Genomic DNA, 23,030 nt, shown 5'->3' with positions numbered 1-23,030 from the left:
CGCCATCACTGTTCTAAGATAACACGGACATATTTAGGAGACATCAAACTATCATTCTAAAGTACAGTGCCATATTGGCAGCAGTAAAATAAATCAGAGTCCTTTAGATAGAAGAAAGGTAACCTTATCAACATAAAGAAAAAACACAGGAAACCTCTATAGAAGAAAAAAGAAAAAGAGCTTCACAGTAAGTATGCTTCTAGGCAAAGGTTGCAGTAAGCCTGCCAAGTAAATGGAGCAGGGTACCGATAATGCATTTACTAATAACATTAATTTAGTCATAACATTTACTGCATGGGATTTTTTTAAAAAATATTTTTAATCAAGGCAGTTATTTTCATTCCGGCCAAAGTCATGCTTCTGTTAATGGAGGTCACAAGGCAATGTCGTCAGGTTGATTTAGTCTGAATTCCATGAATTCCAGCTCTATAACCACTGTAATTATTAGCTACTCATTAATTTCTGTTCTTGAAGTTGCTTTTTACAACCACCTATTTCAATGTGTTTTGAAAAGGATTCAGAATACACTATGGAACGAATGCCTGATTCGTTTTTGTTTTTTTTTCTTTTTTAATCCTGAGTTAAGATGTTAAAGTAATGAAGACACTGGAGTTATAATATTATAACTAATACCAGGTAAGTATACTTGCATTGTGATATAATGTTAAGAGATATGAGACAGCTCAATGAATATGGCTCAAACTGTAGTATCACAATGCCAAAGGTAAACTCTCGTATACTATATATCTGATGGTGAAATGCCCCTCTTTCAAATGAGAAGTCTTATTTCCCACCAGGCGTTAGGTGGTTACCATTAGAATGGCAAACTTCTGCCAATGGTATTATTTGGGGGATGAAGGGGAGTTTTAAAAAATTATATAAAACCACATGTTTGATAGGATCACCTGTATAAAAATTGAGTTCTTTTATCTGCATTGTTGTTATTTAATTTCTGAAGAATTACTGGATACCTGATAGATGTTCATCAGCTAATTGAAAATTGCCTTGTGTCAATTGCTGATTTTAACTGGAAACCATGGGTGTATCATTCATTGATTGATGTCTGGAATATGAAAATATTCAGACACATAAGAAGAAAACAAAAGCGTTATTGGTTACCATTTAACAATAATAAAATGTCCAATATGTGTCTAATATAATTGGTATTGGTAGTTGATGAATATATTTGGAGTTTAGAATTTTTGAAAACACTGAGAATGGGCAAAATAGAATAAGCTTGTTGTAAGGTTTCTGCTCAAGTCTCAAACAAGTGTTTTTTGTTTATATGTTTATGTTTAGGTCTTTATTTTCCAAATAAAGTACAAAGAACAAAATGGGGTGATGCCCCAGAAACATTGCAGTTATTCCATGGTTTACGTACAGTAGAGTTTAACAAAATGTGGTTTCAGTTAGCAAAAAAGAATTTAATGTGACCCTCCTCTCAATCTAACTCAATAGACTTGCTAGGATATGTGAGGGGTTTGTTGAAGGACGGTAATTGCATCTGCCCCGATCTTTCTATTTTGTTGCAATATTGACACTATCAGTTAATTGTGTGTGCCAGAGTTATCTCTGGGGTAGGTTAAGCAGGACATTAGCTGTGTGGATGAAGGAAGGATAGGAGGAATGGGGCAATTGGAATGGATGAGGCCCTGGTGGTCCGTGTGGAGGTTGTTGTGCATTATGTCCAAGAGGAACACAATTTGTTGAATTTGCCTACGGAGCCTAAGAGTTAATGAGTAATTTCTTCAAATTGTAATAAAGAAAATAAAAGACAGAAGGGTGAACTGTTTAGGAGATAAACCCCTCTGTGCAACGAGTAACCCAAATAAAACGTAACTCTTAGTAAGATATATCTGAAAAATGTTGATAAAAGTGCTAGGTCTCAATTGTAGTGATGTTACGTAATAATAGGTGGCAGATTGAGTATATCTACTGCCTATAATAGGAGAAATAAATTCTCCAAACAAATAAAGAAAGTATAAGAAATATATATATATATATATATATATATATATATATAATTGAAAGACTAAGTAATAATCATATGGAAGAAATAATAATAGAAGAAACAATAAATTGCTAACTGCATTTAGAACCACTCATTTAGCCGAGAGGAGGGGAGGGGGATACTGGCATTTTTTTAAGGGGTGCCCTCGAAGGCACAGCAGAGCAGGGAAGCTAGTTCATCATTAGCTAACTTATCCTCATTATTATTTCGATCTACTGCAGGACTTTCTATTTGCTCTACTATTATATCTCCTTATCCGTTTTTGTCTCTCCTCCTCTGGCTAATTAGACATTCTACAAATGTAACTTCTATCTTTTCAGTTACACAGTTTTGTAGAACATTTTGACTCACACTTTGCAGTACATGATTTAATTTTCCAACTATCACTGATTTTCAGTGAGATAATATTGGACATATATTTTTTCTTTTATTATTATTTCTTCCATATGATTATTACTTAATTTTTCAAATATATATATATTATATATATATATATATATATATATATATATATATATGTATATATTTCTTATACTTTCTTTATTTGTTTGGAGAATTCATTTCTCCTATTATAGGCAGTAGATATACTCAATCTGCCACCTATTATTACGTAAAATCACTACAATGGAGACCTAGCACTTTTATCAACATTGTTTATATATACTTTATTAAAAGTTACATTTTATTTGGGTTACTCGTTGCACAGAGGGGTTTATCTCCTAAACGGTTCACCCTTCTGTTTTTGCTTTTCTTTATTACAGTTTATTCATTCTGGGGGTTACCTCTCCCTCCCCCTACTTTAAGAGCAACCTAACACTTTCTCCCTGGAAGGTTTCCTTATTTTTATATCTTGCCATTTCTTTAAATTGTTTCACTGCATCTACTCTGGATTTTACTTCTGCAATTAAGTGAGGGTCTACAATTGTGTGGGCAATTGCCATCTTAGAGGTGTTGAGGATGTGCTGCTAGGGGACTTTTTTGGGTCCCTTTATGGTATGGAGAAAGATGTCTAGTAAATGTGTTTTAGGGGAGTCGTGTATAGAAAAGCATGTGATGTGTAGGATAGGTGCTCGAACCTCTGCCAAGAATCCATGGGCATTACCAAAAACATGAGACAGATAGCCTGCATCTTTGCCACAACACCAACAAGTATCTGATGAGCCTGGATTGTTGGAACCAAGTATCACTGCATTAGCAGCTTTCTGCTCATCTCCCAATGTGTAGAACAATGTGAAGTCTTAGGAATCTGGGCCTCTGTTTCTTGCCAAGTTGCTAATATGAATGTGCACCCTAGTTCTTCCCCTCACAAGCGCATGTACAGGTGTGTTTTGGTAGAGAAGTGTTGGGCGATTTAGTTGCAGCATAAAGAGCAGTTTTGTGGTACATTTCCTAGGGAGTGTTGTTCTTTCTAGGGGATACATACATTGGTTTAGTGATGATAGTGGTCAGCCCCTGAGAATAAGGAATGTATTTAATGTGAGTATATGTAAATATTTTGCTTAGGGGTATCTTGTAGGAAGAGACAAAGTTGGGAAAAGTGTTTGTATATTTAGTGCATATATATCACATTGTTAGACTTCCAGGCTGCAAGAGGAAGGTCTGGAGTAAGCACCTTCAGAGAGGACAGGGGAGCCAGGCCTAATGGGTGCAGGTTCTTTATCAGTGGCTGGGCCCTTATCAGCTATGTGTGGAGGGCATGTTTTGTTGCTGTCAGCATATCAGGCAATGACTGTGTTTTTCCTTTTTGGAACCATAACTGCTTAAAGGTTATAAGGGCAGAGGTCAGAATTTCCAAGGAGGCCCACAATGACTAGTTCGTGTTGCAAATAAATGACATATTCTGAGCTAGAAGCCCTAAGCCACCTAGATTGGGGGGTAGACAAATCGATGAGAAAAAAATGCTCTTTGTTTGTTTATTTTTTCCAAATGCATGCGTTGATTGTTGTTTGAAATTTGGTCAGGATCATGTTTGGAATTGTTTTGAGAAGCGTACAGAAAATGTAGAGGATTTGTGGCAGTATTGACATCTTGATGGAGTGGATCCTGACCATCTATCTATCAGAGTTTAAGATTAGCCCAGCTAACTAAGGTATGTTCTATTTTGGGAGCAGCGTTTTGTGGTTAAATTTTATTGTTGTGTGAAAGTTAGCTGTAATCTGTACTCCTAAGTAACAGATTGAGGTGACCCAGTCATATAGATCCTGTGGGGGTAGGGCCTGGGTTTTGCCAGTGTTGTTTTTGTAGTAAGACATCTGCCAAATTGCTTCAAAAGACAGTGGAGGTTTGGGAGAGATACCATAGGTTTGGAGAGAGTGTGCATAGTATCATCTGCAAAAAGTGCAAGTTTATGATATCCTAAAAGAGTGTGGATCCAACATAAAGGAGCCTTGTATGTCGGGATGTGCTTTAGTTCTGTGCAGGTTCTAGTGCTAATATAAAATGAAGGGGGGCAGCAGACCTCCCAGCCTGGTGCCATTTGTTATGGAGAATGGGGCAGCAAAAAAAAACAGCATTCATCACTCTGGTTGAGGGTTATGTATAAAGGGCTCTATTTATGCATATTAATGAGACGGGGAGCCAAATATCCTGGAGCCTTTCAAGCATTTATAGTCAGCTAACCCAGTCAAATGCCTTATTCACATCCAGGGCTAAGAGAGTTATTTCTGAACACAATCTCTGTTATGATCAGTATGTGTGTGTTGTCAGAGGCCTGTCTTGAAGAGACAAACTTTCCTTGCTCCAGGGATACAGTATCAGGGAGGATCTGGTTGAGCCTGTTTGCCAGAACCTTTGCACACAATTTGTGCAAACAACACAAGCTCATAACGCAGTGATTGAGCGGGTGAATCGTATGACGTTGCACCTGGTGGAAACTGACCTAGCCCTAGAAGATATGGCAAACCATTCGCGGAGGAATAACCTCCGCCTTTGGGGGGCTCCCCGAGGGGAAAGACGAAGACCTAGAGGGGATCCTGCTCTCCCTCCTGCAGCCTCTCCTCCCTAATCTCCCAGAGGAGCAGTGGCACATAGAGACGGTACATAGAGCCCTGAGAACCTAGAAGGCCGACACAAATACCCCGCGGGACGGGATCGTTAGTTTTCTTTATTATGGTACCAAGGAGGCCTTGATGATAAAAAGCCACGATGGGCCTATACGACACGCAGGTGCCGCTATCTCCCTATATCAGGATTTGGCACCGTCGACATTTCAACGACGGAGGGAGTGGCGGCCTATAACGGAGGCTCTACGAGGAGCAGGCCTGAAATACGCATGGGGATTCCCCTTCAAGTTAATGGTATTCCGGGGAGACCGGGCGCATATACCAACACCGTGAGGTGACCCTCAACGATTCTTCAGGAGCCTTGGGATACAACCACCCCCCGATCTTCCGGATATATTGATGTACCAAGGGGATCTTCAACAGCTGCAGACCGAGTGGCGAGACGCAGGAGCGAGGGGCCATCGTTGATGCGCAGAGGGTATCGTATTATACTTGCACCGTACACGGCCGTTCACAGCCTCGTTGTACAGGTTAAGGTGGTTGGGTTTTTTGCACTATCTTTGGGTGGGGACGGAGGGTTTTGCCTCCCTATATCGCATGGCGGTATACCCATGACATTAACTTCACCTCTAACTCTCAGTTTAACCTTAAGAGTAACTCCTCGCCCCAGCTTATGGCAGGTATCCACCTTCTGATCCATGTACACGGGGAGCGGGTATGGAGGTCCGCGCTTGTTATCCTTTTATATTTCAGTTACATTTCAGTTTTTATTGTGTATCATCAAGTTGCTTCTTACCACGGACATGGTGCTCTCAACAGGGAGGGAGATATTCATTCAATTTCAAGGCTGCTCCACTGACTGTATTGGGAGGGGGAATGGGATACATGGTGTATGCTAGCTCTACTGGGTCTGCCTTAGAAGAAGGCCCCTTTGTAAGGCACATGTTACAAGGAATCCTACTCCAGTACAGCACACGGGGATGTGGGGGCACACGACAACTCTTTCCCCAAGAAGGTCATAACTATCTGTTCTGGATCAGGGCAACGCGGCAGCTACGGCCTAACTTCACCCATAGCGGACGCCCCACTCTTAATAGACTTATGGGAGAGAATGATATAATGGTCGTGGACACAATGGGGTGCATGGGGGTATGACATGTATACTCTTCAGTAACCCCTATTGGGGACGTGATGATGCTGATCCTTCACCATGCCAGGTGATAGTGGGGTCAATGATAGGTAATATATCGTAGTCAGACCATGCCGATGTATCCATCACATTGGGCAATTTGTGTGTGGCATCACCATGGACATGGAGACTGAACAGGTCACTATTGCGAGACCCAGAGTTAAGAGAACAGATACGGACAGAAATATTAGAGTATTTCAACACGAATAACACCCTGGACGTCAGTGCGAGCACGATATGGGCGGCTCATAAAGTGGTGGTAAGGGGGACCCTTATCAAACTAGCTACTAGAAAGAAGAAAATAAAACACTTACGACTGGAAACCCTGATGGGACAATTGAGGACCCTTGAGCAGAAACACCAAACAGCCCCTGACGATGAGACCTATAGACAATTGGAAGCAGTGAGAAGGAACATTCGGACGCTACTACTAGATGACACGGCTAGATCCATGGTTTGGTCCAAACGGACAGTCTACGAAAAGTCCAATAAAATGGATACACTCCTCGCCAGGACATTGCGACCTGGGCAGGATTGGTCTCATATCACAGCCATCAGACATCCAGACGGCACGACAAAATCAAGACCAAACGAGATCTTGAAGGTTTTTGAGGAATTCTACAAACAGTTATACAATCATACACCAGATAAGAACACCTACGACGAACACGAGGAGGAACATATCCTCAGATATCTAAGCAGCCTCGGGATGACTAAACTTAAGAAAGAAGCGGCTGCAGAAATTAATGAAGACGAAGTATATAGAGCCATATCAAGCCTAAAAGGTAACAGAGCACCAGGACCTGATGGATTTGATGGTACATATTATAAGACCTTCAAGGAGGAACTTACACCTCAATTGGTGAAACTTTTCGACGACATAAGGCGGGGAGGATTTTTGGACCCAGACATGGCCCTAGCTACCATCGTATTGCTACCCAAGCCCGACAAAGACACGCTCCAGCCAGAAAATTACACACCCATATGGCTGATCAACCAAGATCTGAAAATCTTGGCGAAAATCCAACCTGATAGACTGAATCCACTGCTGAACTCACTCATACATGCAGGCCAAGTAGGTTTCATTCAGGGCAGACAATTGTTTGAGAATACCAGGAGGAACAAAGACCTGATTTGGAAACAGGTGGCCTCCGGGACACCCACTTTAGTGGTCTCCATCGATGCGGAAAAGGCCTTTGATAGGGTGAGGTGGCAGTTTCTGTTTACGGTGTTGAGACACCTGGGCTTCCCGGAAGAATTTATAATGATCACGAAAGCGATGTATCATGAAGTGCGGGCACAGGTACAGATTACGGGTGCTCTAGGCTCTACAACGGAATCAGACAGGGGTGCCCACTTTCTCCCCTCCTATTTGTGCTAGCACTGGAACCTTTGATGCAAGCGATAAGACAGCATCCAGGAATTGGAGGAGTACGAGTAGGCGACAGAGAGTTCACCGTTTCGGCATACGCAGATGACGTTCTCCTGACCATTACGAACCTCATGGAATCTATGTCGGCACTGCAGGACGTGCAGGACGTGATAATAGATTATGGGGAAGCATCTGGATATAAAGCTAACATGCAAAAGTACAGCGCTATACCAATCGGCCTGCAAGAGACTTAGCAAGTCGGATACAGGAGACCTACCGAATTAGGATGGAAAATACTTGCGTATCCATCTAACAGCTGACCCGGAACGCCTGTACTCCGCCAACTATGGTCCCTTGCTTAGGACCTTGACAGGAGACTTAGAAAGGTGGACGGATAAACCTATCTCTTGGATAGGACGGATTAACTCTGTAAAAATGAATATCCTCCCACGTATCCTATTCTTATTCCAAGCATTGCCTATCCGCGTCTCCAAAACACAATTGACACCGCTACAAAGATCGATAGGAGACTTCATTTGGCAGAACAAGAGGCACAAGATATCTAGACAAGTTCTTTACAGACGTAAAGACAGAGGGGGATTGGGCCTGTCAAACTTATACTTTTATTACCTTGCGGCCCAACTGACGCAGGTGATTATGTGGCACTCCCCGCCGGAAGAAAGAAGATGGGTAGAAATAGAATCCATGATGGTGGGCTGGGATGTCCCCCAATTTACTATGTGGGTCCCAAGGGAACATAGACCTATGATACGAGTGACTTGCCCGGCCATACTCAACTCACTCCAAATATGGGACGCAAACAAAATCAAGCATGGACTGGCTGCCTCCCCCTCCCCCCTGACTCCAATTCTAAGATAGATAATTTCAACCTGGAATGGCTCCCAGAGATTTTCAAAATCTAGAAAGCACAGGACTACAGCGGATCCACCAGTTATATCACAACGGGAACCTCGTCCAATTTGAGGAACTTTAACAAGATAAACACTTAACCACAACAAATTTCTTCATATATATTCAGATACGTGATTTCGCTGGAAAACCACACATAAAAGCAGCAGCTCAGGGAAGGCTGACTTTTTATGAGAAACTATGCTTAGACGGAGTGGCCCCCAAGGGCATGATAACACTCATGTATGCCCGCCTTTGTACAGAAAACACAGAATGGGGAAGGTTGAATAACGCCGACCAATGGGAGACAGATTTGAGAGAAGTGTTGGAAGGGGTTGAATGGCAAGAAATATGGGAAGTAAATAAAAATGCTTCTATATGTGTCACGCTACAGGAACAGACGTGGAAAACCATGTTCCGATGGTATACTACACCCGTTAAACTGTATAAAATGTACAAAATGGACACAGATGATTGTTGGAGGGGTTGTGGAGCATACATCCACATGTGGTGGAAATGCTCGAAAATAAGCAGATTTTGGAAGACGGTTTAGGATTTACTGAAACAGACATTTAACAGGCCCCTAGTTCTAGATCCGTGGATATATGTATTGAACAGGTCTATCGACGGGTGGACCAGGAGAGAGCAGAAACTAGTCCATAAAATAACTCTCCGTGCGCGACGAGCAATAGCAACCGCATGGCTCTCACCAGAGGGCCCGGAGTTTCCGGGAGTGATATCCAGGATACGAGAATGTAGGATAATGGACAACCTGACAGCAAGGGTAAAGGGGATGACAGTAGCATTTCTAAGACTCTGGGAGCCATGGGATAATAGCATAGTGGGATCCAGCGAAGACAGATAGGACCGAATAGGAGAATCAAGGTGAACTGGCAGTGGAGGTCCCCTTCTCATGAAGGACAATACTATCACATATTGCACAAGGGGGCCCCTGGTCGCCCCCCATCCTCCTATGTCTCCCCCCCAATCTTTGCTTCACATCTTCCAGATGCTGCACCCCACTTATCTTTCTTTTTTCTAGAACTATCTATCCTTTCTTTCTGTCCTGGTTTTTTCTTACTTCCCGATTTCTAAGGGAAGGATACGTTTTCAATTTTATTTTAGTTTTTGTATCTTTTATATAAATTACCTCAGGCATGGTCAAAATAATGAAGGAACAGGGAGATCCAGAGCTAATGGATAGATATTAAAATAGGACTCCTATGGTTGTGTCTGAATGCCTGAAAAATATAAAACCCTTGATGGGAGACAAGTATCAAAGAAGTAAAGAAATGGTATCACAAGGTTCACCTGGAGCACATTATGCATTCCAGAGTAATACCTATGTTGGCCTCTGTGTAAGCAAAAATATTACTGTACACCTGTTATTCCTGTCAGGTGGGAAAAAAGAAAGAATAAAAAAAAAGAAAAGAAAAGGGCCCCATTTTTATTTATGTATCTGTTAAAACCTGAACATAATGGATGATGTATGACGTAAGACGTCAACGTCGATAGGCGGGGTCGGAATGCCTGTCCGAGGGGGATCGGTCGAAGATGTAATAGCCATGGTGGAAGTGGCCTCCTCCCTACTGATTCCTTCCAGCTTACCTACCTTCTAACACACGCTCACGCCACGCTGCGACGAAGGAAATCGCAGTAGAAGCGGATCCCCCTCTTTCCCTCCGGGTGCCTCAGACCACCTAGATTGCCTATTGGCCAGAATACAATAAGCGGGAGGCTTCTGGCGCAAAGGTGGACACTGTCAAGGTCCAAGCTTAACCAAACACACGGTGGCAAAGGTAGGAATGAAAAAGAGAGGGAGAAGATATATATAACAAAGACTAAAGACTATCAGGATACTTTTCTCCATCCCAACATAAGACACAAATTACTCAAGAAAACACAGATGAAAACTCAGAAATAAATTTTAGCTTAATTAAAGAGGTACAAACGGCCATTCCTATGACAGAAGATATTCTAACTAGAAACTTGGAAAAATTCTCCAGAGCCTTACGTGAAGATATGGCCACAAACACGAAAGAGTTGAAACAAGAATTTAAAATGATACAAGTTAAATTAGCAACTATGGAGGACAACTTTACTAAATTAGATAATAAATACAAACTTTTTCAAGAAGACATAACTGTAATGAAAAATAAAATAGGAACACTGGAAGCTAAAATCAGTGACATTGAAGACAGATCTAGAAGAGCAAACATCAGAATCCGACATATTCCAGAAGAAATCTCCAATGAAAATCTGGATAGTTTCCTTCTGGACTTTTTTCAAAATTTAATTCCGGATGGAGTTCCACATGATTATTTAATGGATCGTCGACATCGATTACCCAGACCTCAGAATGCTCCGGAGACATATACAAGAGATGTAATGGTTAAATTTCATTCATATCAAACAAAAGAAAGAGTTATGGCGGCGATGAGGAACAATTCTATACTAGAAGACAAATTTAAGAATTTATCTATATTTCAAGATCTATCATATTCAACAAGAATGTGGAGAAAAAGTTTCCAAGATTTGGTACCTATTTTGAGACAGAAGGACATAAGCTATAGATGGGGGTTTCCTTTATTATTAAGAGTGTCCTGGAATGGGAAAATGGTCGATTTTGCCTCAAAAGAAGCTTTGAAGAGTTGGATGGAAAAACCAAATATATTTGGAACATTTACACCCAATTCATGAAGAGGTCCGGAAATGAGTTCAGTATTAAGCTAGGACTTCTTTTTTTTTTTTTTTCTCTTGTTCTCTTAATATAGAGCACGCTGATTCACGCAAAATTTCTACTAATATCACAGACAATAGAAATAGTAGAAATATACATGTTAACACTATTTTAACACTATAGCACTGTTGATTGGTTATAGAAAGGGTAAGTGGAGGAGAGATGAAAGGAAACAAGGAGGGGGAGAATAGGGGTAATATGATCTCAAAAATAAATTTAAAGTAAATATAACAAAAATATAGGAAATATGGTGGTATTAACAATCACAAATCACGGTAGGAAGCTTAAAATAAAATAAGGAAGCATTTTCATAGTAGTCTGTGTAAAGGAAGATACAAGTATAATTCACTTACTAAGTAAATATTTGGGATTATTATATATATCTTTTTTTTTTCTCCACGAAATAAACACTTGAGAAAATAAGCATATTAATAAGGTTTTAATGGCACTAATGAAGGTCAAATATAAGCTCTGATAAACAGAATAATATTTAAAACAGATAGCACTAGATTAATTCCCCCTAGGTTAGGTTTTGCACTCAATATATAATGGGAAGTAAAAAGTTTGATTGTTGAAGTAACTAGAATAAAGGGAAAGAGTACCCCTCTTAAAGAGGTTTTTTTTTTTGTTTTGTTTTTCCTTAATGAGAAATATAAGGGATATCAGAAAAGACAAGGGAGGAGCTGAAAAGATGAAGAAGGTCCATCCCCCTGGACAGGGTTCTTGACCCCAGCCATGTGTCCTTGTCGAGACACTAATACCGTTAGGCGGGTTTTGTTTTAAACCTACTATCGAGAGAATGGCTCTAGCCATCAAGGTTATCTTGATGGCCGAGAGGCCGATCTGTATTTTCTGGTTCATAACCAGAATAGAAGAGTATGATTGTATAGTTAATGTTAATGTAAATGTTAATGTTGTGAAGTGTTTGTGCATGCCGATGGGAGCACCGGGAGATTTCTGTAAAGAATATGGTTAAAATGATATCAGTAAACACTCAGGGTTTAAACCTACGAGCAAAAAAAACTTTGGTTTATGAATTTTTTAAGAATCAAACTGTAGAGGTTGGGTTCTTACAAGAGACCCATTGGAGGTTGATAGATAATGTAAAATGGAGAGGGGCTAAATTCCCAAATGTATTTCAAGCCTCTCTTAATGATAGGAAGAAAAGAGGGGTGGCTATTATTGTGGCAAGTTCTGTGAAATTTGAATTAATCTATCAATTTGCAGATTCCGAAGCTAGATTTTTAATTATTGTTTGTAAGTTAAATGAAATTAAATATACGTTGGTTAACATATATCTGCCTAATATAAGAATAAAGATCCAACTCAGGTGGAAAGCTATAGACCTATTTCCCTCATAAATACTGATGTCAAGATTTTTGCCACAATAATAGCAAATAGAATGAAAACTATACTACCCGATATAATAGACCCTGATCAAATAGGCTTTGTACCTGGTAGAGTCTCCCCTGATAACACTAGATGTATTATTGACATCATAGATTTGGCTAATAGAACAAAAAAAAATCTTGCTATAATAACGGTGGATGCTGAGAAAGCGTTTGATAGAGTGGATTGGGTTTTTATGAGTAAAACCCTGAAAACAATTTGGAGTCCAGGGTTGGATCCACCGAGCTATAATGTCTTTATATAACGGTCCTTCTGCGAGGACAGTGGGCTCTAACATCTGCGCTGACTGATTTAATTTGTATAACGGAACAAGACCGGGCTGCCCTCTATCCCCTATTCTCTACATAATTACCATGGAAATCTTGGCCAATAAAATAAGATCTAATCAACATATAAGTGGGATAACTATCAAACAAAGAGAGTTGAAACTGAAACTTTACGCCGATGACCTAATTTTGACCCTTACTGATCCTATTAAATCTATCAGGGTTTTTATGGAGATAGTAAAGGAATATAGTGACATTTCAAACTATAAATTAAATGAAGACAAAACTATTATATTAGATACTAATTTAAATACAGCCACCAGGACCCATCTACAAGATTTCTATAACTTTAAATGGGCTAAAAACATTATCCCATATTTAGGGATAATTTTGACAAGCAATCTTTCAGATCTAATGCAGACTAATTTTCTGAGTAACTTTAGAGATATGTCTAAAGCTTTGAATAGATGGAAAAAAATAGAAATCTCTTGGTGGGGTAGAATGAATTTAATAAAGGCATATCTTTTCCCTAAATGGGCATATATGTTCCGAATGCTTCCCATAAAGATACCTAGACCATGGCTTGATATGGTTCAAAATTCGGTCACTAATTTTATATGGAAGAACAAGAGACCCAGAATAAACAAATTACTCCTAGCACAAAAAAATAAAGAAGGAGGACTGGGTTTTCCGACCATCAATGATATATATCTGGCAAACGAGTTCTTCCATGTTTACCGAACCCAGTTGGAAAATGTTAAGAACGAGGGGTGGTATATACTAGAAAGAGAGATATGTCAGGTCCAAGATCTAAGTTCTTTACTCTGGTATAGTTCTGCTGATCCTAAAGTACGACTCATAAGAAGATCTAAAATATGTATAGACTCAATACTAGAAATTTGGCAGATTATAAAAAGGAAGTGTAACATAGAAACCAAAATCCCCTTAACTCTTAAAGTTAGATTAATACCATATTACGTAACAGACCTGAACTTAAGGTGCTGGATTTCTAGTGGTATTGTCCAGACTGACCAGTTGTTTGTAAATGATAAAATTAAACCATTTCCACAACTGAAGCAAGAATTCAGGTTACCTAATAAGGAACTATTCACATATTTGAGATTAAAAAACTTCTTAAACCAAAAGATTGACCATAATGTACAAGTCGGAGCTAAGCTGATATGCTTAATATTAAATAATAAGACAGTAAACAGAGTATCCGCTTTAGCAATGAATGCTATCTTAAAATTAGATGCACTTCCTGTTATTACTTCCTTGCAAAAATGGGAGAAAGAATTAAAAATAAGAATTAATAGGGAAGATTGGTGTACGGTTCTATCTAGAACAGCCAAAAATATTCATTGTCTGAATTTATTAGAAACGTTATATAAAGTAATAAATAGATGGTATCTTGTCCCTACCAGACTCGCTAATATGTATAGCTCGACTTCACCTCTATGTTGGAGAAGATGTAAGCTACACTTGGGCTCTTACATACACATTTGGTGGGAATGTGATACTGTAAGAAACTTCTGGCAGGAAAGTTTTGTCACTCTTGAAAAATTGATCTCTAAGCTTATTCATAAATGCCCAGAAAATGCTATTCTACATTTAAATACTGATTCCTTATCTCAGAAAGATTCTACTATCTATATTCATTTTATGATAGCGGTAAAAATAATAATAGCTAGGAATTGGAACAATTCATTACCCTTTTCTTTAGACAAACTTCTATCTCAAGTAATGTTTCAATTGGGAATGGAATCCCAATAGACAAGCTATGTGGTAAAGATCTGAAAGCCAAAGACTATAGCACCTTTTGGATAGAAAAGTTAAAAGGTGAATATGGTGATTGTGGTTGTCCCTGAGTGACAGAGTGTCAGGGTCACACTTGGAGACTAAAGGGTGGAAAACTGGCATAGGATTCTGGTGTGACTCTGGAACTCTGTAACCAATTGGTAGATCTCCCCCTGCTCTCCATTCGGCATGAAAGTTGATGTACTGTATTTTTATATCGCACTATGACCTCTGTTTGATTTCGATTGAACTCTGAATATCATGTTTTATGTAAGTAAGTAAAATTAATGTCTATTTTTGTATGAAAAAATAAAGATAAAGAAATAAAAAATAAAAAAAACCTGAACATAATTACGTGTTTCTCACTTTACGCACAACTGACATCATTTTAAAAGAATGACGTTTCCAGGAGTGGACTGTCCTATTAACAGCCACTACTCACTATCATATACATTATCTTTCTTTGTATGTTCAACTTGTGGAATTTGAATTGTTCATGCTTTGAAATGTGGCTGTAGAAACATAACAACTACATCCCATTCTACTAACAACACAATCAGAAGGTGGGGGCTCTAGCCTGTAGAACAGGATTTTTAGCATCTTGGCAATGCTCACTTCTTCTGTTATATATATGAAAATGTATTTTTATGTATTAGGCTATATAGATCATTTATCCATTTCTTTATTCACACCATACCTGCACACAGGTTCAGCAAAATACAGAGAAGACATATACACAAAAAGTTTACAGCCAGTCTGTACTTTCAGTTCTGCCTGGCAGTTCATTGTCTGGACTAAAGTGTTCTATGTTAATAGAAAATGTAAACAAATTTTAAAGCAGAGTGAGATTATGTGAGATACTTTACAGATTGGAAGGGTTGGAGAACCTGAGATCCCACACCTGCTTATTTGCTTCTCGTTTTTTAGGGTTATTACAAGGTTACATGTCTGTGCTAATGATTTTTTTATTGTAATTAAGATTTTTAGAAAATTTTTGCATTTTGGTACAAAAACAGCATAAACACATTTCCTAGAGGATGTAAAAGATAACTTGATATTTGAGTACAGGGCAGATCCAACTAGGCCTGTGTAGAAGGACCTTCCTTCCATGCTTTGGCCTTGGAAAGCTTTAAGGCTGTGCAAACACTAAAAAAAAAGTTTATGTGCTGTACAGTGTAGAGTGAGATCCATGTATTCCCTTTTAAAAAGGGTAACCCAGCGTTCAGAGTGGAGGGTCACCTGACTTTGGGACAGGACCACCATGCATGCAGGCATGTACCCTGTTAGTGATGTTGGTTTTAATCTAAAGATTAAGTGGTTAACTTAAAAATAATATTAGCTCTAGAGATAACAACTATAACTTGCCAGAACTCAGGCAATGTTAGTTCTTTTGCACAGAACTCACATTGGGCACTGTTAGTTGTTTTCCATGTTGGGCAGTGCGAAGCAGAGAACAACTTCACACATTCAAAGATTTATCTGTATATCCATTATTTCAAGCAGAAACACTGCACATACAGATTGCTTGCTCCATGGCCACTTCTAAGCCCTTTAACAGAAGGTAGTGACAAGTAAGGATGTGCATGGGCAAAAAAATTGGTACAATTCAGCACTTCCTAAATTCTGGTCCTCAGCAATTCGGGAATTCGGCACTTCAGTTCGCTTCGGCACTTGGGCAATTCGCCACTTCAGTTCGGTTTGGTTCGGCACTTCCGAAATTCGGGACTTCGGCAATTCAGCACTTCGGGACTTCAGCAATTTGGGACTTCTGCAATTCCCTAAACCCTAACCCTACCCCTAACCCTACCTTTCTAAAACAATATTCAGTAGACAAATCTAAGCAGTCTTCACAGATTACTGATTCAAACCTTTTAAAGTATTTAGTTGAAAAACTGAACTAGGCACAAACTATTTTTAAAATTAAACATTAACCTAGACTTTTAGTGAGTAATGAATAAGCATATTGTGCATTTTTTTTTAATACTTTCCCATCTGAAATGACTGCGTTTTACTCTATTTCCTCTGAAGTGCCTCTAGTGGCTGTCAGCCTCTAGTGACACTTAAAGTGTCACTGTCACCCACCACCACCATAAAAAAATCTGTATTTCATAGAATCTTTATGAAATACTCATTTTGACTGTTTTGATATTTCACTGAAATTCCAACCCAGTCAAGATATACTGAGACAAAGTAGGGACGGTGAAAACACTTATGCAACTCCACACTCAATCACATGTTTTCAGTTGCAAGGTTAAAACGGAGAGGACATGGCACCCAGACCACTTCATTGAGATTAACTGGAGTGCCTAGAATGTCCCTTTAAGTGTAATTATTTACTTTATTTTGATATGTGCAAATCACTGTATTTAGAATAAAGTTTAGACTTACAAGCAGAGCCATATTACCAATTAGGCAGCATAGGTGGCCATCAAGGTTCCGGCTCAGACAGTATGTAAAATGCTTAGTATATCAAATGTGCAAGTAAACTAAATAATTATAATGCAATCTTATGTAACAATTTACAGTAATATTCATAGTAATGCATTGGTTGTTTTTCCATTTTTCTAATTATAACTATTTACCTATTATTAATTTTGTTTTGTTTTTTCCATGTCATTATATCTTTTTCAGCAGATCATGGGAGGAAAAGAGATATTAATAAAATCAATCAACACAAAGCACTTAAAAGAACAATGAGAGCAATTAATTGATCTGTATTGTCCCGTACAGAGTAACAACCATGCACCATTTGTTTGATTTAGTTTTGGGACAGAAAGATCTCTCTAGAGCGGGTGACTTATTCTCGTTAGATGATTATGAGATTGAGAGTAGTTTATCTGAGGCTTTGGAGCAAATCAAGAAAATATCTTCCTCTGCGGTAAGTTTTTAATGTATAGTCCAAGAAAAGAAATTGCTCACAGGGTTCTTCAAATGTTATTGTTATTTTACAGATGAACTCCATTCACTATTTTACCGTAGAAAATAAATTCATAGTGTTTATTTAGACATGAAGTGCATAGCTAGCATAGAAACACACATCTAGATCGTTGTTCAGTGAAACCTAGAACATACAATGATGTCAATTTACACAATTTTAATTTGTAATATATTCATTAATCCTTTAACCCCTTAAGGACACATGACATGTGTGACATGTCATGATTCCATTTTATTCCAGAAGTTTGGTCCTTAAGGGGTTAAACATTTTAGAGAATATATGGAACAGTTGTAATGCAGTTTGGGTCTGATGTTTTAAAGGGCCCATTGTACAGATAATGGGCTTATCTAAGTGTGATTGAGTGTAGCGTTTTAGGAGTATGAATAAGTGTGGCATAAATTGACTGATTGTGATTGTGTGTGGCATTGGCTGAGTGTGATTGTGTTTGTGGTTGGCCGAGTGTGATTGTGCGTGAAGTTCTGTGAATGTGATTGTGCATGGGGTTATACCCCCCTTCTTAATTTTATGCAGGGTTGTTAGTTATGAGAAATGACAACTCCAACACGACAAATTAGAAAAAATATAGTTAATCAATGGATGTGTGTAGAGGATGCAGTGGGTGGTTACTCATTAGAGGTATGTCTAATTGCAGCACTGGAAGACAATAGCTGAGCTTAAGTAGAGAGAGCCCTAGTGCAAGAATTTTTTTCGGAATCCCCTCTAGTACAAGAGTGGTGAAAAGATAAATCGCCATCTGTCATACAACTCTTACAATGCTATGCCAGCTGGAGGTCAACCATTTGCCTATCCACACGGTTGTATTTGTGAGCAGTGTTTGTGCATTTGAATATAGCCATGTTTTTGAATAGAGTATGTGTGTACATGTTGGGGTGTATTTGTATGTACTGTTGTCACTGGAATGCAGTGGTGTACTTGTGTGTAGTGTTTGCATTTGGATGCAGGGCTTTTAAATGTGGATGTACAATTGTGTGTAGTATTGGTGTTTGTATATAATTTTGGAGTTTAACCCCTTAACGCCGTTACGATGTACCATGCCGTCACGCATTAAATGGGCTTTAAAGCCGTTGCGACGGCATGGTACGCCGTAATGGCTTGCAGCCCCAGGAGGTGAGTTGTACTTACCTCCGCCGCGATCCTCTTCTGGAGGGCTGCCTGACAGCCCAGGCAGCCCCCCTCCGGCAAATGAGGCCCCTGGGGGCCATGTGATCGCTCTCAAAGAGCGATCACATGGCCCCTATAGCTGGCTATGGATCTGCCAGCAGGGGGACTGTTTGAAATATCAGACAGTCCCCCTGCTGGTAGGAGGTGTAAAAAAATAAAATAAACATGTTTAAAAATAAATTAAATATATTTTTATATATATATAATATGTATATATATTATATATATAATATATATATACATATTATATATATGTAACGTCATACAAAGTGTATTTTAATATTAATATAAGTACATATATTAATATTAAAATACACTTAGAATGACGTTACATATATATAATATGTATATATATTATATAATAGATGTACATATATATATATTATATATAAATACGTATAATTAAAATAATAAATTAATAAAATAATAAAATAAATAAATAAATAAAATATTGAAACAAAATTTAATATAAATTATATATGCATATGTAATTTCATTCTAACTGTATTTTGTTATTAATATATATATATATATCGGTAACAAAATACACTTAGATTGACATTCTATATATATATATATATATATATATAAAATACAAATAAATGCAAATATATATATATAGATAAATACATATAATTACATAAAATATTACATTAGTATACACGTAGAATTTAAATACCTATAAATGCATATATATTAAAATTCTACGTGTATGTTTAAATAATCTTTTAACGTAATTATGTGATTTGATTAAAGGGAAACTCCAGTGCCAGGAAAACGATCCGTTTTCCTGGCACTGGAGGGTCCCTCTCCCTCCCACCCCCCAATCCCCAGTTGCTGAAGGGGTGAAAACCCCTTCAGTGACTTACCAGAGGCAGCGACAGGTCCCACGTCGCTGCTTCCTCCTCCCCCGCCGCTCCTCCTTCTGCTTACGTCGGCCGGTGGGCGAGACTGATCTCGCCCGCTGGCCGAGGAGACCTAATGCGCATGCGCGGCAATGCCGCGCATGCTCATTAGCGCACCCCATAGGAAAGCATTGAAAATGAATTTCAATGCTTCCCTATGAGGAATAGAGCGACGCTGGAGGTCCTCACACAGCGTGAGGACGTCCAGCGACGCTCTAGCACAGAAAACCTCTGCTATGAAGCAGGAAGTTCTCTCTAGTGGCTGTCTAATAGACAGCCACTAGGGGAGGACTTAACCCTGCAAGGTAATTATTGCAGTTTAAAAAAAAAACTGCAATAATTACACTTGCAGGGTTAAGGGTAGTGGGAGTTGGCACCCAGACCACTCCAATGAGCAGAAGTGGTCTTGGTGCCTGGAGTGTCCCTTTAATTCAAATCTGATTGACATGCCTGACAACACAGGGAGAAAGTGCAGAGAATTTAATTCGCAAGCACTATATTTGACCCTGTAACTCTCCAAGACACCATAAAACCTGTACATAGGGGGTACTGTTTTACTCGGGAGACTTCGCTGAACTCAAATATTAGTGTTTCAAACTGGTATTACAACGATGATATTTTAAGTAAAAGTGACGTTTTTCGCATTTTTTACAAGTGAACGGCACTTTTATGGTCTATATTATTGTTGTAATATGTTTTACTGTTTTAAAACACTAATATTTGTGTTTAGTGAAGTATCCCGAGAATAACAGTACCCCCCATGTACAGGTTTTATGGTGTTTTGGAAAGTTAGAGAGTCACATATAAGGCTTGCATTTCATTTTTTTTCACATTGAAATTTGCCATATTGGTTATGTTGCCTTTGAGAGCGTATGGTAGCCCAGGAATGAGAATTACCCCCATGATGGCATACCATTTGCAAAAGTAGACAACCCGAGGTATTGCAAGTGGGGTATGTCCAGTCTTTCTTAGTAGCCACTTAGTCACAAACACTGGCCAAATATTCGTTTTTTGCTTTTTTCACACAAAAACAAATATGAACGCTAACTTTGGCCAGTGTTTGTGACTAAGTGGCTACTAAAAAGACTAAACATACCCCACTTTCAATACCTTGGCTTGTCTACTTTTTCAAATGCTATGCCATTATGGGGGTAATTCTCATTCCTGGGCTACCACACCGTCTCAAAGGTAACATTACTAATCTGGAAAATTTCAATTTGAAAATGGAATGTTCTATATTTGACCCTGTAACTTTCCAAAACAACATAAAACCTGTTAATGGGGGTACTGTTGTACTCGTGAGACATCGCTGATTACAAATATGTGCATTTTTTTGCAGTAAAACCTAACAGTGTTATGACATTCACAGTTAAAATGTCAGACGGAAATGCAAATTTTAAAAAAAATCTTATTTTCTCACATTTTTTTAAATTTTATTCATAATAAATTATGTTCCATATATGAATAGTTAATGATAGATTAAAGCCCTGTTTCTCCTGAACAAAGTGATATATAATAAGTGTGGGTGCATATAATTTGAAAGAGGGGAACTACGGGTGAACAGACATATTGCGCAAATTCCAGTTTTTGTTTACGTTTTGTTTTGATCAGAACGCGCACTATTGACTCCGTCCTGAAGGGGTTAAGTGCAGGGGTTTGTTTGTATGTAATGTTTGTGTTTTTTCGCATGCTGCATTCATATATGCACTGACACATACACACTCATAGACCAGCTGTGTACCTCTGGCCATGTGTGAAACTGCACCCATGTGTACTTTTCCCTAGACCTGTTGGCTGTCCTTTTGGTTGCTCTGCTTAGCTCTGCTTGGGCTCTTTTCATATGCTAATCGATAATTAGGATTAATGAGCCAGGCTCTCTGCTAAAGAGTCATATCCAAAAAGCATTAATAATAATTCATAGATTAATATTAGAGCTTCCTGTTATACATATTCAGAATACTGTGGGTATTCCCTATAATGACTGGTGTGCCTTAAGCTGTTTAAGGGAATGGGAACATTGCAGACTTGTCTTGTAAGGTGTCTTTGGAATGGAGTGCTCTGTGTGCTGTTAACTTGAAAAAATATTTAATATATTGCCATAATGGCAATGTATAAAATAGCAATTTTGCATGTGGGAGCCCTATCTGGCCACTCTCCCCCCCTCCCCACACACACTCCCCAACCCTGACTAGCAGAACTCCATAGCCTGGTCATACTAGCTACTGTTGCAAGCCTGGTAGTGGCCTGATCTTTATCCCATAAATAATTAAATTATCTTTAAAAGCAGTACCACTAATCACACAACAGTAACAGTCCTATTTAATGTTAACGTCCATACTGCTGCTGGTGAAACAGTATTTTTTTTGTGTGCAATTTTCCTTAATCTGTATTTTGTATACATGTTGGTCTCTATGGTAGCACCACTGCTGAGAAATACATGTTCCTGCTGTGCCCCCAATTCCCTTTTTTTCTATGTTTGGAGTCTAGATCAGATTCCTTTTGGGGCGAGCACTGCGTCCCGTTCCTCTATTTCAGATACCCCCTTGGAGTAGACCTCAAGAAAGTATAACGTTGAGAAGGTTTTGGATAGCAATCTCACTTTAACAAGATTTATTTGATATAGAGTAGATTTATCACACTACATTGCTAATATTTATTTAAAAGCTGTAAATATACTAAAACTGTAATCTTAATTATCTAAAGCACTTTATTTTTTTATTGTTTTGAGTACAGTTTGAGTGATATGGTTTAACAATACACTTACAATGGATTAATGTATATTTATATTTTATTAATTTATAAATTTACACTTTAATTTATATTCACTTAGCACTGTCACTATTTAAGTAGTTGTTTGATTCCGGTGTTAAAATTAGCGTGACGTAGTGGTGGGTTTAACACAATATGGCTATTTGGTGTAACTAAATCCCCATATATGTTTGTTGAGATAAGTGATTTTAAGTATTCTTGTAAAATTTAGAACTGTATTTTTGTGTGTGCTGTTCCTTCGGTATACTGCTGCTGTTAGTTTCAGTTCACAGTTTATTGAAATGGTCTTCGTGAAGCGACTGGTTGTGTGTGACTCTCGAGGGTGGAGCGAAATCTTTGCATGTGATCGCATCTAGAAAGGGACATCTCCTAATCAGTTGCAGAAAAGATGTGGTTTAAGTAGCAAATTCATGGGTATACATCTAAATCAAGATTTGTAGAATGTAATGTCAAAAGAAGAAGAAAAAATATGAAAGTTTCATAATAAGGGAGAAGCAAAGTATGGACACGATAGCTAACTGGGATATATCTTTGGATGTC

At 38.6% G+C, this 23,030-nt stretch overlaps 1 protein-coding gene across 1 annotated transcript in view; it reads left to right on the top strand.

Annotated features, from left to right (window-relative positions):
- The first annotated feature begins 579 nt into the window (after nucleotides 1-579).
- Nucleotides 580-23,030, top strand: part of VEPH1 (ventricular zone expressed PH domain containing 1) — a 446,092-nt gene continuing 423,641 nt past the window's right edge. The window contains exons 1-2 of the mRNA XM_063442580.1: nucleotides 580-636; nucleotides 17,328-17,574. Coding sequence (XP_063298650.1) covers nucleotides 17,437-17,574 — 138 coding nt within the window. The 5' untranslated portion in view covers nucleotides 580-636; nucleotides 17,328-17,436. The remainder of the gene's footprint in view (nucleotides 637-17,327; nucleotides 17,575-23,030) is intronic.

Source organism: Pelobates fuscus, chromosome 2 (genome assembly GCF_036172605.1).
Source record: "Pelobates fuscus isolate aPelFus1 chromosome 2, aPelFus1.pri, whole genome shotgun sequence".
Taxonomy (NCBI): Eukaryota; Metazoa; Chordata; class Amphibia; order Anura; family Pelobatidae; genus Pelobates; species Pelobates fuscus.
Note: the sequence above shows the minus strand (reverse complement) of the source record. Positions and strands in the feature narration are given on the sequence as shown.